Source organism: Diabrotica undecimpunctata, chromosome 10 (assembly GCF_040954645.1).
Source record: "Diabrotica undecimpunctata isolate CICGRU chromosome 10, icDiaUnde3, whole genome shotgun sequence".
NCBI lineage: Eukaryota > Metazoa > Arthropoda > Insecta > Coleoptera > Chrysomelidae > Diabrotica > Diabrotica undecimpunctata.
Window position 1 is genome coordinate 35,008,122 of NC_092812.1, and position 12,165 is coordinate 35,020,286.

The window sequence follows — 12,165 nt, forward strand, 5'->3', positions numbered from 1 at the left end:
ATTGTATGAAGCTAACCTCGTCTTATCAGTCGTTTGATCTTTTCCCACGTAAATGCTGGCGTTCCAAGTGTAGCCATTTTCAGTGTATAATTTGTACAATTTTATTCCATAACGGTGTCTTTTCGACGGAAAATATTGACGGAAGCTTAGCCGTCTTCTAAAGGATATCATCGTCTCATCTATGCATGTGGGTTCACCTGACATGTAAGCATTTTTGAAATTTTGTATAAACTCATTAAAAATGTCATTTATTTTGTGCGTACGATCTCCTGGTGTTGATTTCTCGTTATTATCAAAATGCCAAAATCTCAGTAAAATCTCAAAACGATTGCGTGGCATAGTGTTTTTTGGTAATGCAAACCCACAAACTGTTTCATTTCGTTTGCATCAGTTGGCGTCCAGTCATGCATACGTGAAGAACTTGGGACATCATTAGCACGTTCAAGATACTGTGTGGCAAACAAGTTAGTTTAACTTACCATGATATTTATTATTTCGTGGTTAAAAAATAACGAAAAATAATCGATTGGTTCACGTAATGCCAATATTCCTGAGATTGTTGGATCCATACCAGATTGAGCACTAAAAGTGAAGTGCTGCTGTTTTCCGACCGAGTCACTCCAAATAATATTTTCAAAACTATCTACTGCAGTTGCAGTTCCAGCTGACACAGGGGATACGTTTTGGGGGATCCAGAAATTCTTTGAGTTGGTGGTCTGTTTGGTGAAGTTCCAGATGTTCCTGGCTTTGGGCAATTATTCGGAGTTCGGAGGGCTTGCAGAAACTCCTGGAGCAGTGAGGTTATCATTGTCGCTGGTATCCGTTGCCGAGGCGTTATAATCAGGGTCATCCTTTGAATCCAAAGACTCTTCGTCACTCGTGCTCACTGTCTCCCAATATCGTTCCAATTCTGCTTGTGTGAGATATTTTCTAGCCATTGTCTTTACAGTCACTCACAGTTAACACTATTACTAAGTAATAAAGACCATTTTAATTAGTCTTTTTCCACTTTCTGTCGCAAAACGTCTACCTAAATAAAAATGTATACATTATTTCGGTGTATCACTAGGGATACACCCAGCCTGTGGTAAAAAGAATTTGCACAGGCCACGTGTATCGTTAGAGATCTTCTTCTTCTCCTTATGCCGTCCCCATTAACGGAGGTTGTCGACCACATTTTTAAAGGCTTCTCTGTCTTTTGCAACGTGGAATAATTCGTCTACAGTCATGTTTGTCCAGTTTCGAATATTTCGCAGCCATGACTTCCTCTTTCTACCTATTCCCTTTTTGCCATCGACTCTACCCTGCATGATGACCTTCAGAAGACTATATTTACCATTTCTCAGTATGTGTCCTAGGTATGCAGTCTTGCGTACTTTTATTGTTCTCAACAATTTTTTGTCTCGACCCATTCTTCTCAGCACTTCCTCATTGGTGACCCTGGCAGTCCAAGGAATTCCATCGTTAGAGATACACTCCTGAAATTGCTGAAAAAAAAAAACCCAATGTCATATTGAAAATACATAGAGTTAAATTCTAGCTGTGTATCATGCCGAAAATTAAGAAATAACACCATGGCCTGGGTGGAAAAATTGCTTCAACCTGCTCGGCAGTCAAAGTGTTAAACAATTATCTTTTTCTTTCGGATCTCTTTCTGAATAAAAGTTTTTATATCTTTATTTTTATTAACGTTATTTTAACATCTTTATCATCGTCTGGTCATGTCTTGCAATTTTTAGAAGGCTCCAGATTAAAGCAGAAATCTGAATTTGTTTCGAAACTATCTTACCGATTTTTCTATCAGATGTCGCTATTGCGTCCATAACGAAGCCATGTTATTGTTGCTTCTAATAAGACAGAGAAGATTGTTTTTCACGTTAAGAACGGCTATGAATAACTATTCTGATGAGACTTTTTAAGTCGAAATACGTATCAATAGATACATAGACGCTTTGAACGTGAAATCAAATCTTTTCTGTCTTTTTCATTTTATTCGGATCTACTCTGTATGAGTACGAGAAACAAATTCGTTAGGATTTCTGCCTAGATGAATAGACATGTCGTGGAATGCAAATTTTAGATTCCCCATGTCTCTTTTAACATCTTTATCATCGTCTGGTCATGTCTTGCAATTTTTAGAAGGCTCCAGATTAGAGCAGAAATCTGAATTTGTTTCGAAACTATCTTACCGATTAAATTTTCAATTTCTAGCTAACGAAATATTGTGTAAAATTGAATAAGGAAACTTTTAACTTTCTATAATTTTTTCCCTAGGATCAATATTTTCCGAATTATAAACGAAAATAGGAGCAAAAAAATGAGAAATTTTCAATTGTTTTCAGATTTTGTTAAATAAAAAATTTAGCACAGGGTTTGTGATTGGCGCATATCGTGATTATCGATATCGGGCACATCCTGAAGAGATTTCAGCAAAAAAATAGCTTCCTATGGAAAATGTCCATTATGGTCTGAATTTCTACAGATCCCGCCTAGTCTATACATACTCTTTATGTTCAGAATAAAACTAAATTTATACAAATGCTTACAATATAAAACGCCACTGGCGGTATTAAACAAACACCACATAATAACAGCTTATTCCCTGAGAAGATAAAGAATGTGTTTGTTCGAGATATAATAGAAAATATGTTTTATTCCTAATAGAGATACCAAAAAGTTATTAAAACTCTTAATTATAGTTTAGATTTAACATCTAAGTGTCAATGATACATTCTCATAAATATTGGGACATTACTGATAACCGGTGTTTGTTTCTTATAAATATTGATAAAAGCCGTTCCACGTTTGGACTGTATCGTTCAGTGTGAGTGACAATGCCCGAGCTTAAGACAGTGTTTAAATTCAAACCCCTAACAGTGTTCAAGCGATTCAAAAAACTTTTCAAGAGGAAATCTCCGAAGTCCAAGGGATATTTTAAGTTTTACACCGAAGAAGAACAAAGGTAAACACGTGTTATATATTTTTATAACTTCTTTCTTTGTTACATAGTGCTCTTAAGAATGCCTAAAAAAGCTTCAGTTTGTCCTAAATATTTATTAGCTTGGCGGAAGTCTAAAACTTAAGCTTGTAACAGCTTGGAACTGAAAATAGTCCCTTAACAACTAGCCAAACACGCAAAACTCTTACAATATGGTTCTTAAGTTATTTTCTTGTAGGTTTTATATTATTTGCCATCACAATTGCAGTTGAAAGTACATTTATTTTGACCTTTCAATTCCACTTTGGAAAATACGTCAGAATACACAGATTTTCAACTGAGATTGTGGTTTATTTCCGTTAAAGATAGTAAATAACACTTAAAATATTTACATTTAATTATAATTTACTGGATATGTAGTGATTGTTTATTATTGTTGCGTTGTTTCTTTGATTTTTTTAAGGCTGTCCTATTTTGTGCTAAATGTCTGATATTTTTCTATTATATTCCTTGTTTTTCTGCCTCTTGTCTAACTTCATCCCATCTTAATCACGGTCGGTCAACATTGTTTGTTTCCTGAGCCATGGATTCGTATACTTTCTTTTGCTAGTCTTTCGTTATTATCTGTTATTACCATGTTATTTCGTATTTTATCTCTTCAGTCTTTCGTAAAAACTAGCGGACCAACTCGACATCGAGTTTTGATGTAAGTTTTGCTGATATTTAAGAGGGGCGGAGTCTAACGATCCATCGTTTCCGTCGCCTGGTGTAAATGTTCCAAAAATCCTAAAAATAAACTGTATCGACGCCAATTTTTTTAAATTGAAAATCGATACAGTAGTTTTTTAGGATTTTCAGGAAGATTTACATTAGGAAACGGAAACAATATGATTGTTAGACTCCGCCTCTCTTAAATAAAAAACGGAAGTAAAACCGGAAGCAACTTTTTTTTTGCATATTTTAGATTGTAAAATGCCACGTTCAATTATTTAAATTTAAAAAATACAGAAAACAGTATGATGCTCCGCGCTAGTCTACACTACCGCCTACTGTTCCACTTTTTTGAGAATACGCCACAATTTTACTTTATAATAAGGTTATTTTTTATTTATTTATTTAAAATAAACCTAATTTAAAGTAAAATTAAATTTTGAAGAATGAAACCTGTAAAATTCCTATACTTTACTATAGGAAAAATTCATTTTATGGCCGCCATTTTTAAACCGGTTCGAATTTTTTAAATTTTAAACCTTAGGGGGAATCTACTCAACAATCTGTTTAATTATTCGAAAAAATTATTCTCCTATCTATCACCGTTTAGGAGGACTATTGCGCACAAGAAAAGGGCTTAGCCTTTTAGTATATAAGATCTCATTTTGGTAGCTATAATGTTTCTTTTGTTGTTGTATCTTAGTACAGCAGCAACGTAGCCAGCAACACTTCACACTGTAGTATGTATTGCTTGTTTTTCTTCGACAACGACGTCTTAAGTCCTGCTAATTATTTCCTTCTCAGTGAGTTATTAGTAAAAAACAATTTATTGTCTATAACTATTGCTGTAATTATCGGAATACGTGAAACATGCTTGATGAAGCGACTAAAGAATATTAACAGTCTATGCGCAATAATTGTTTCTTCTTTCTTCGTCTTCGTATTCACATCAATTAATGTTAGGATCAAATCACAAAAATTTCGACACCATTATAAATTTCACTTGTTCAATGCCAGTAGCGTACTTTGTTAAATTATTTATAATAAAATATCAAACACAAATAAATAATAAATGTTGGGTAGGTACTTACCGTTGTGCTACAAATTCTTTCTCCATATTATATTACTATTATATATAAAGGCAAAAAATCAACTGCGAATCATAATTAACTGTGCAGAATATAAATGTAATCGTTTACTGTCGGACCTTTACACCTGTTTCTGTAATAATAACCTGTTATTATTGACTACCCAAAAACTCCAAAAAGGATTTCATATAGATGAATGTCTTAATTGGAGAAAACGTTGTTATGCACTTGCCGCAAAATTAAACTTAGTAACTTTTTTGTTTCGAAATGTAAAACAAGTTTTAACGGAGAAACAGTTAATAGTGCTTTATTATGCCCAGGCCGAATCCCGTCTAAGATTCGGGATTGGTTTTTGGGGAACAAGTAGCCTTATTAATGAAGTCGTTATTGCACAAAAAAGAATAATAAGGTCTATTGCTGGTATCCCTCATAATATTAGTTGCAGACAATATTTTTAAACATTCAAAATACTGCCTTTGGCCTGTCTTTATATTGGTACTTAATCTTCTTTATGTGCCGTCTTCTACCGAAGGTTGGCGACCATCAAACGATAGGTTTCTCTGTTTTGTGCCGCATGTATTATGTTCGCGGCTTCTGGTATTTGAAACCATTCTCTCAAATTTCTCAGCCAGGATTTCTTCTTTCTACCCAAACCTCTTCTACCTTCAATCTTGCCTTCCACGATAAGCTGTAGCAGACTGTACTTATCATTACGGAACACATGGCCCAGGTATGACGCTTTCCTTCTTTTAACAGTTGTTAACAATTCCATCTCTTTACCCATTCGTCTTAATACCTCTGTGTTGGTCACTCTGTCTGTCCAAGGTATTCTCAGTATGCGTCGATACAGCTACATTTCTAGAGCCGCTAACTTCTTTATAGTTGCTGCTGTTAACGTCCACCCTTCAACTCCGTAAAGTAGCGTAGAGAGTACGTAGCATTTCGTGGCGCGCCATCGGAGGTTAACGCTTAGGTGGCGGTTGCTTAAGAGCTTTCTCATTTTGATGAATTTGGATCTTGCTATTTCAATTCGGATCTTAATCTCTACATCTGGGTCCCACTTATCATTTACTGTATATCCCAGATATTTAAATCGGTGTACTCTTTCAATACGTTCGGCTTCAATATTCAGGTCGATATGTTGAATGTTCTTTTTACTGATCACCATAAATTTAGTTTTCTTTCTATTGATCTTCAGTCCAAATTGGTTGCCAATTGTATTTACTCTATTTAGCATCATCTGTAAATCTTCGATATTATCGGCCAGTATAACAGTACCATCTGCATATCGAAAATTACTTATTGGTACGCCATTAATCTTGATGCCCTCGTTGTACTCTTCCAGTGCCTCTAGAAATATTTGTTCCGTGTACAGGTTGAAAAGCAGTGGCGAAATAATACAGCCCTGTCTAACCCCTCTAGAAATGGTTACGTTTTCACTCACCATATGTCCATTCTTCATGTGGGCTGTTTGATTCCAATATAGATTTTTTATAATCTGGATGTCTTTAGTGTCAAGTCCTGTAAGATGTAATAGTTCTATGAGTTTGTCATGTTTGATAGTATCGAATGCTTTCTCATAGTCGATAAAACAGGCGTAAACATCTTTCTGTTGATCCAGACATTTTTGAATCAAGACTTGTATTGCAAAGAGCGGCTCTCGAGTTCCAAAACCGCATCTAAAACCGAACTGTGTTTTACTTATGCTGTGTTCTAATTTTGCTCGTATTCTGGAATGGATAATACGCAAGAATACTTTAAGGGTGTGACTCATTAAACTTATAAGGCGATATTCACTACACGTCTTAGAATTCGATTTCTTGGGAAGGGGCACAAATGTAGATTTCAACCAGTCCGATGGAATTTGACCAGTATCGTATATCTTATTAAACAGTTCTAATACTACATTCAGGTTGTTCTCTTTAAAAACTTTTAAAAATTCGACTGGTATTTCATCGCATCCAGTTACTTTCCCATCTTTTGTTTGATCTATAGCTTTTATCACCTCATTTTTCAATATTTTTGGTCCATTCAGATCAAGAGTGTTCATAGGAATATGACGATAATCCGTAAACAAATCTTTTATGTAATTTGCCCAAGTCTGTAACTGTTCTTCTTTATCTACAATAAGTTTGTTGTTCTCGTCTATTAACCTACCAAACTGTTTTTTCTTGTAAGTATAAGTAAACTCCTTGATTTTTTTATGCATATTAAAACTATCATGTCTTCGTTCTAGCTCTTCTATCTCTTGACATTTTTCTTGTAACCATTTCTCTTTGGATTCTTTTATCTTTCTGCTGACAGTTCTATCCAGTTCTTTATATTGTTCGGGATTATTCTTTATATAGGGGTATTTAATAACCTCGAAAATTTTAAAACCAATGAGCATAACCAGTTCATAACTTAAATTTAGACATAAAGATACCGTACGTGCCCCAATATGTAAGGAAAATATATATTTCAGGTCTCTCAATTTTCGTTTTACAGAAAAACAAAAAAAACCAAAATGTTGAGAAAGGTAAAACCTAATTTTTTACTGTTCGAGATTTTTTGTATCACTAATACTTTTTAAGTTATTTTGAAAAAAAGGCATTTTTAATTTAAGGCTGGTTAATGCCAACATCAAAAAAACAGTATCTGGTCTCTCACACAGTGACGCCACTACCCAAAGGTTAACATTGGTCCCACTGTAATGTAAACAAAGCAAGGAAATAAAAAAGAAAAAAATAAGGGGTAGTTAGCCTAGAAAAGAGTAATAATTCTTTAAATAATTATTATATATTCCAAATTGAATAAAGAACAAATAATTCATAGTTAGTTAGTAACATAGTTAATGTATACATTTCACATTAAACAAAGATTGAAAACTCGACCTAGTTTAAGTGTATTACACGAGTCTCAAATATCAGGTCGCCACGGTTGTTTAAAAGAAAAAAATCACGTTTAAAAACATAGACATTCGCTGGAAAATAACACGGGGACTCAGTCAGCAAAAAAAAATAAAAAAAACTCGACCTTGGTACTACGATCGGAAATTGAGAATACGGGCTCATAAAAAACGAACGAAGCGCACCAGACGGGCAGTAAGAAGGAGGTACCTGGGAGTGCTCCACGCAAGAAGCACGGGCGATCGAGACAATACGCAGCCAGTGAGCGCGCTATTGTAACTCGACGGGGTAGTGTGCCGTATAAGTGCCGGTATCTGGAGTTTCGAAAGTTCGTGATAGCGCGCGGTACTTCAACAGACTGATCTCGAATTCCTGTAGGACTGGAGGCGTATTCATTAGCTAGAGCCTAAATACGCGAAGGTAACTAAGATCTATATACTAACCCAAGGAATATATAATAATACGGATTGTCCACCCTTTAATTCCTTGCTTTGTCTCTTCTCGTCTCCCTTCGCGCCTGATCGAATCATTATTGGTCATAACTGATATCTTGTTATCTTAGTTGTAGTATACAGTCTATTTAATACAGTGTCTTTTTTTTTACAGTGTAAACTCGTAAAGCAAGCCCATAGACTCACTCTTTACAGGACTTGAGACCTAGAAGTCCTTAATCCCCTTTCTCCCAAATCTCCCTACCCTCTTGTAAATCCGCGAAGGCGAAACCAGTCAGTCCAGACTAGTGGGACCAGTAAGCCTTGCCCCGCTCGCAGGGATAAGTATCCCCTAAGAATTGTAGATGCATCCAAGGATATTGAGACAGGCGTCTTCTACAATTATAACAGCAGCATTCATTAGAATGGTGACAGTAGGGTTTCCGCGAATATTATAATCGGTTTTCCAATTATTTACAGCGGTGACCCCAATTGTAACAGTGGTGACAGCGATTTATTAGACCACACTTATTGTCAATGTTAATTATTGCTGTTAATTTATGGTAATTTTTTTCTCTCTCCAGACCCTTTGCAAGAGTAGTTAGCTCTATTATGGAACAAATACAGTAACGCATATTTTTTTGTAACGTTCTATTTACGTAGAAGCATCACATACTTTCTGTAATTGAAAATTACAGTCATAAACGTGCGAATCTGAGCATTGAAATAAAATTATTCAGCCGGGTATTTATGTACTACTCAGAATAACTTTCAAATTTGATTAAAAATAGAAATACTCCCAAGTTACATTCCTTATATTACTCACTGTAGTATGTTTTATTGTAAATCTAGCATTATTTGATTGGGTTTTTTTATTGTCTTCAGGTGGCTGGATGAATATGCCGCAAGGCATTCCCAATTGTCCGCCAGGCTTGGAATATCTTACTATGATTGACCAACTTTTAGTACAACAAAAGGTTGAAATTCTTGAAGGTAAGCACAATATTCATCAAGAATAAGAAAAATACACCACAGCATGTAAACACGTCTTTATTTTAGCTTTGACTGGCTTTGAGACCCAAAATAAGTATACAGTAAAAAATAGTTTAGGTCAAAAAGTTTACTATGCAGCAGAAGACTCAGATTGCTTAACAAGAAATTGTTGTGGTCCCATCAGACCCTTCGATATGAAAATTCTGGATAATTACAGGAACGAAGTTATACATCTCCATAGACCATTGGCCTGCGATTCCTGCTGCTTTCCATGTTGCTTACAAGTAAGTACCCAAACCATTTTTCCTCTCTACTTTCAATTGCTATGAATAAAGAAATAAAAAAGGAGGTATAATAATTTCCAAAAATATCCAAAAAGATTAGTTAAATCAAAACTTTTTCGGCCCTAATCCTTAAATTAAATTAAAACATAATGAGGTATTGTCGATGATTAAATTCTTAACTAAAAGATCGATCTATTACAGATCGAAAAAGAAACTATTAAAAATTAACGGATAATAAAATATTATAAAAATAAATAAGTAGTGATAGATGAAGCAATATGTGTGATGTCTATAAAGTTATCGAATCTTTTTATAGTTATAGTGTTTATTTTTAGAGCATAGAAGTATCTTCACCGCCTGGCACAATTGTCGGTACCGTTGAACAAGAATGGAGCATTTTCTGTCCCACTTTCGCAATAAAGAACGCTAGTGGAGACACCGTTTTAAGAATCGAAGGACCATGTTGCACCTGGAGCATTTGTGGAGACGTGGAGTTCAAGATAATGTCGGGAGACGGTGCTGTGCAAGTTGGTAAAATTTCCAAGCAGTGGTCTGGATTGATGAGGGAGATGTTCACGGATAGTGACTATTTTGGTATAACTTTCCCCATGGATTTGGATGTCCGTATGAAAGCTGTCATGTTGGGCGCATGTTTCTTAATTGTGAGTATTTTTAAACTATTATAATTATTGTAATGGTAAGTTGTTTTCTGGACTTATAGGCTGTGATCAGCAATTATTTTTCTCTGGCAAATTGATCATTAATTGATAGGTTCATCATTTGGGTTTTTTGAGTGTTATAGACCTCAATAACTACAACCTTTATATTTACAATTTGAAGCCAAAAAGCCGTTTTAAGTACCGGGTTTCTCATTATATTTTGACCCCCACTTATTTTCCTTAATTTCGGGAATACAAAAAAAAAGTTTCAAATAAAAGTTGTATTATTTTATCTGTACTGACCAACAATGTAGCAACAGACCAAATTTTGTATACAGGGAGTGCCCTATAAAATGCATCTTCAGTATTTCAAATGGGACACCCTGTATTTTTTATAGTTTTGAGCAGCCCTGCATTTCCTGACTATCAATATATAACATTGTGTAGCATTAGTTTTGTTCTATAATGGTATATGGTAGTACAAAAGGGTAACCATAGGTGGCTATGCACTGACATTTCAAAATAAAAAAATTATTAATTTATTATAAACTGTCAGTCCTTATACCGAAATGGGTTATACTGCAGATGAAAAAGTAGATATATTCTCAATTTATGTAAAAAATAATGAAATCAAGCAAGCGACAAGAAGAGAATATAAGCTGATTTATCCAGATCGACAGAATCCTACTGCAAACACATTTTTATATAATTATCGTCATGTCATAAATGAAAAAATGTTTGATCGGAAGAAACTTACTATCGTAGGTAATGATGAAGATCTTAATACTTTACTTTACTTTGAAGGTAAAAATTAAATACTTAAATAATAGATTAAATCCATAATAACATTTTTATTTTAGAAAATTCCGAAACTAGTCTAAAACTAATGCATTAGAGAAAAGCCGTGCGACGATACATAGAGTTTTAAAAGAGCACAACTATAAGCTGTACAAAATATTACCGGTACAAGAACTTACCGATGTTCATAAGAGAAAGCGTTTACAGTTCTGTCAAGACATGCTTACAAATTTGAACAATGATCCTAATTATTTTAACATTTTATGGACAGATGAATAAAATTTTTCAACTTCAGGCATTTTTAATAGAAGAAATAGGTATTCGTGGGAACAGAAAAATAATAGAAAAAGAAAAATTAAGCAAATAAAAAAGTCAGGAAGAAAATCAATAAATGTGTGGTGCGGAATATTTCAAAACAAAATAGTTGGACCATTGTTTTATGATTATATATTAACTGGGGATATATTTGGACACAGTCATTACACAAGTGGATAAGTTATTAAATCAAAATTATACACAAAATCAATTAAATAGTATGAAATGGCAACAAGATGGAGCACCGCCACATAATGTCGTAGCCGTTCAAGAACATTTAAATAATCAATTTAATGTGTGGATCGGCAATAAGGGTACCATTACATGGCCACCAAATAGTCCCGACTTAACACCATGTGATAGCTTTTTATGGGGGTTTTTAAAAGAAAAAGTGTATTTTGATTCAAATACAAATATTAACACTATCACGGCAAAAGTTCGCGCGGAAATTGAAAACGGTCATAATTACACAATATCTGACGCATTAGAAAATTTGAGACGAAGATATTACTTGTGCATTGATAACAATGGAGGGCACTTTGAGCATCTATTGTAATCTTAAATGTAGTATTGTATCTTAAATGTAGTATTGTAAGTCATTAATTTTGTTGACTTTCTAAATATATTCTGCATTCACTGTTCTGCTCATTATGTTTATATAATCTGCGTATGCTGCTAATTGGGTAGATTTGTTTGTAAGTATGTTATTTCCGCTCGCCGTCAACCGACATATTCAAGAACAAGATTAAAGAGCGTTGGGGCCAGTCCGTCGCCTTGTTTCAGTCCTTGCGTTATCGTAAACGCATCAGTGATCTGTCCCTGAATACATACCTGTGCTTCTGTTTCTGTCATTTGCACTAGTCGTATTAATTTTGATGGTATGCCAAATTCTTCCAATATATTAGGTAGAATTGTTCTATCTATTGAATCATAGGCTTGTTTAAAATCTACAAAGAGATTGTAAACGTCCAAGTTATATTCCCATGCTTTGGCTAGTATTTGTTTAACTGTAAATAGTTGGTCAATGGTAGATCTATTTTGCCTAAATCCTGCTTGATAT

At 34.5% G+C, this 12,165-nt stretch overlaps 1 protein-coding gene across 3 annotated transcripts in view; it reads left to right on the forward strand.

Annotated features, from left to right (window-relative positions):
* Positions 1-12,165, forward strand: part of scramb1 (phospholipid scramblase 1) — a 33,070-nt gene that overhangs the window by 16,616 nt on the left and 4,289 nt on the right. For 2 of the 3 annotated variants that reach the window (XM_072545864.1, XM_072545865.1), the window contains 3 exons: positions 8,942-9,049; positions 9,116-9,333; positions 9,669-9,995. In XM_072545864.1, coding sequence (XP_072401965.1) covers positions 8,942-9,049; positions 9,116-9,333; positions 9,669-9,995 — 653 coding nt within the window. Of the gene's footprint in view, positions 1-2,660; positions 2,963-8,941; positions 9,050-9,115; positions 9,334-9,668; positions 9,996-12,165 lie in introns of those variants that run through there. The other variant, XM_072545866.1, reaches the window with a different exon arrangement.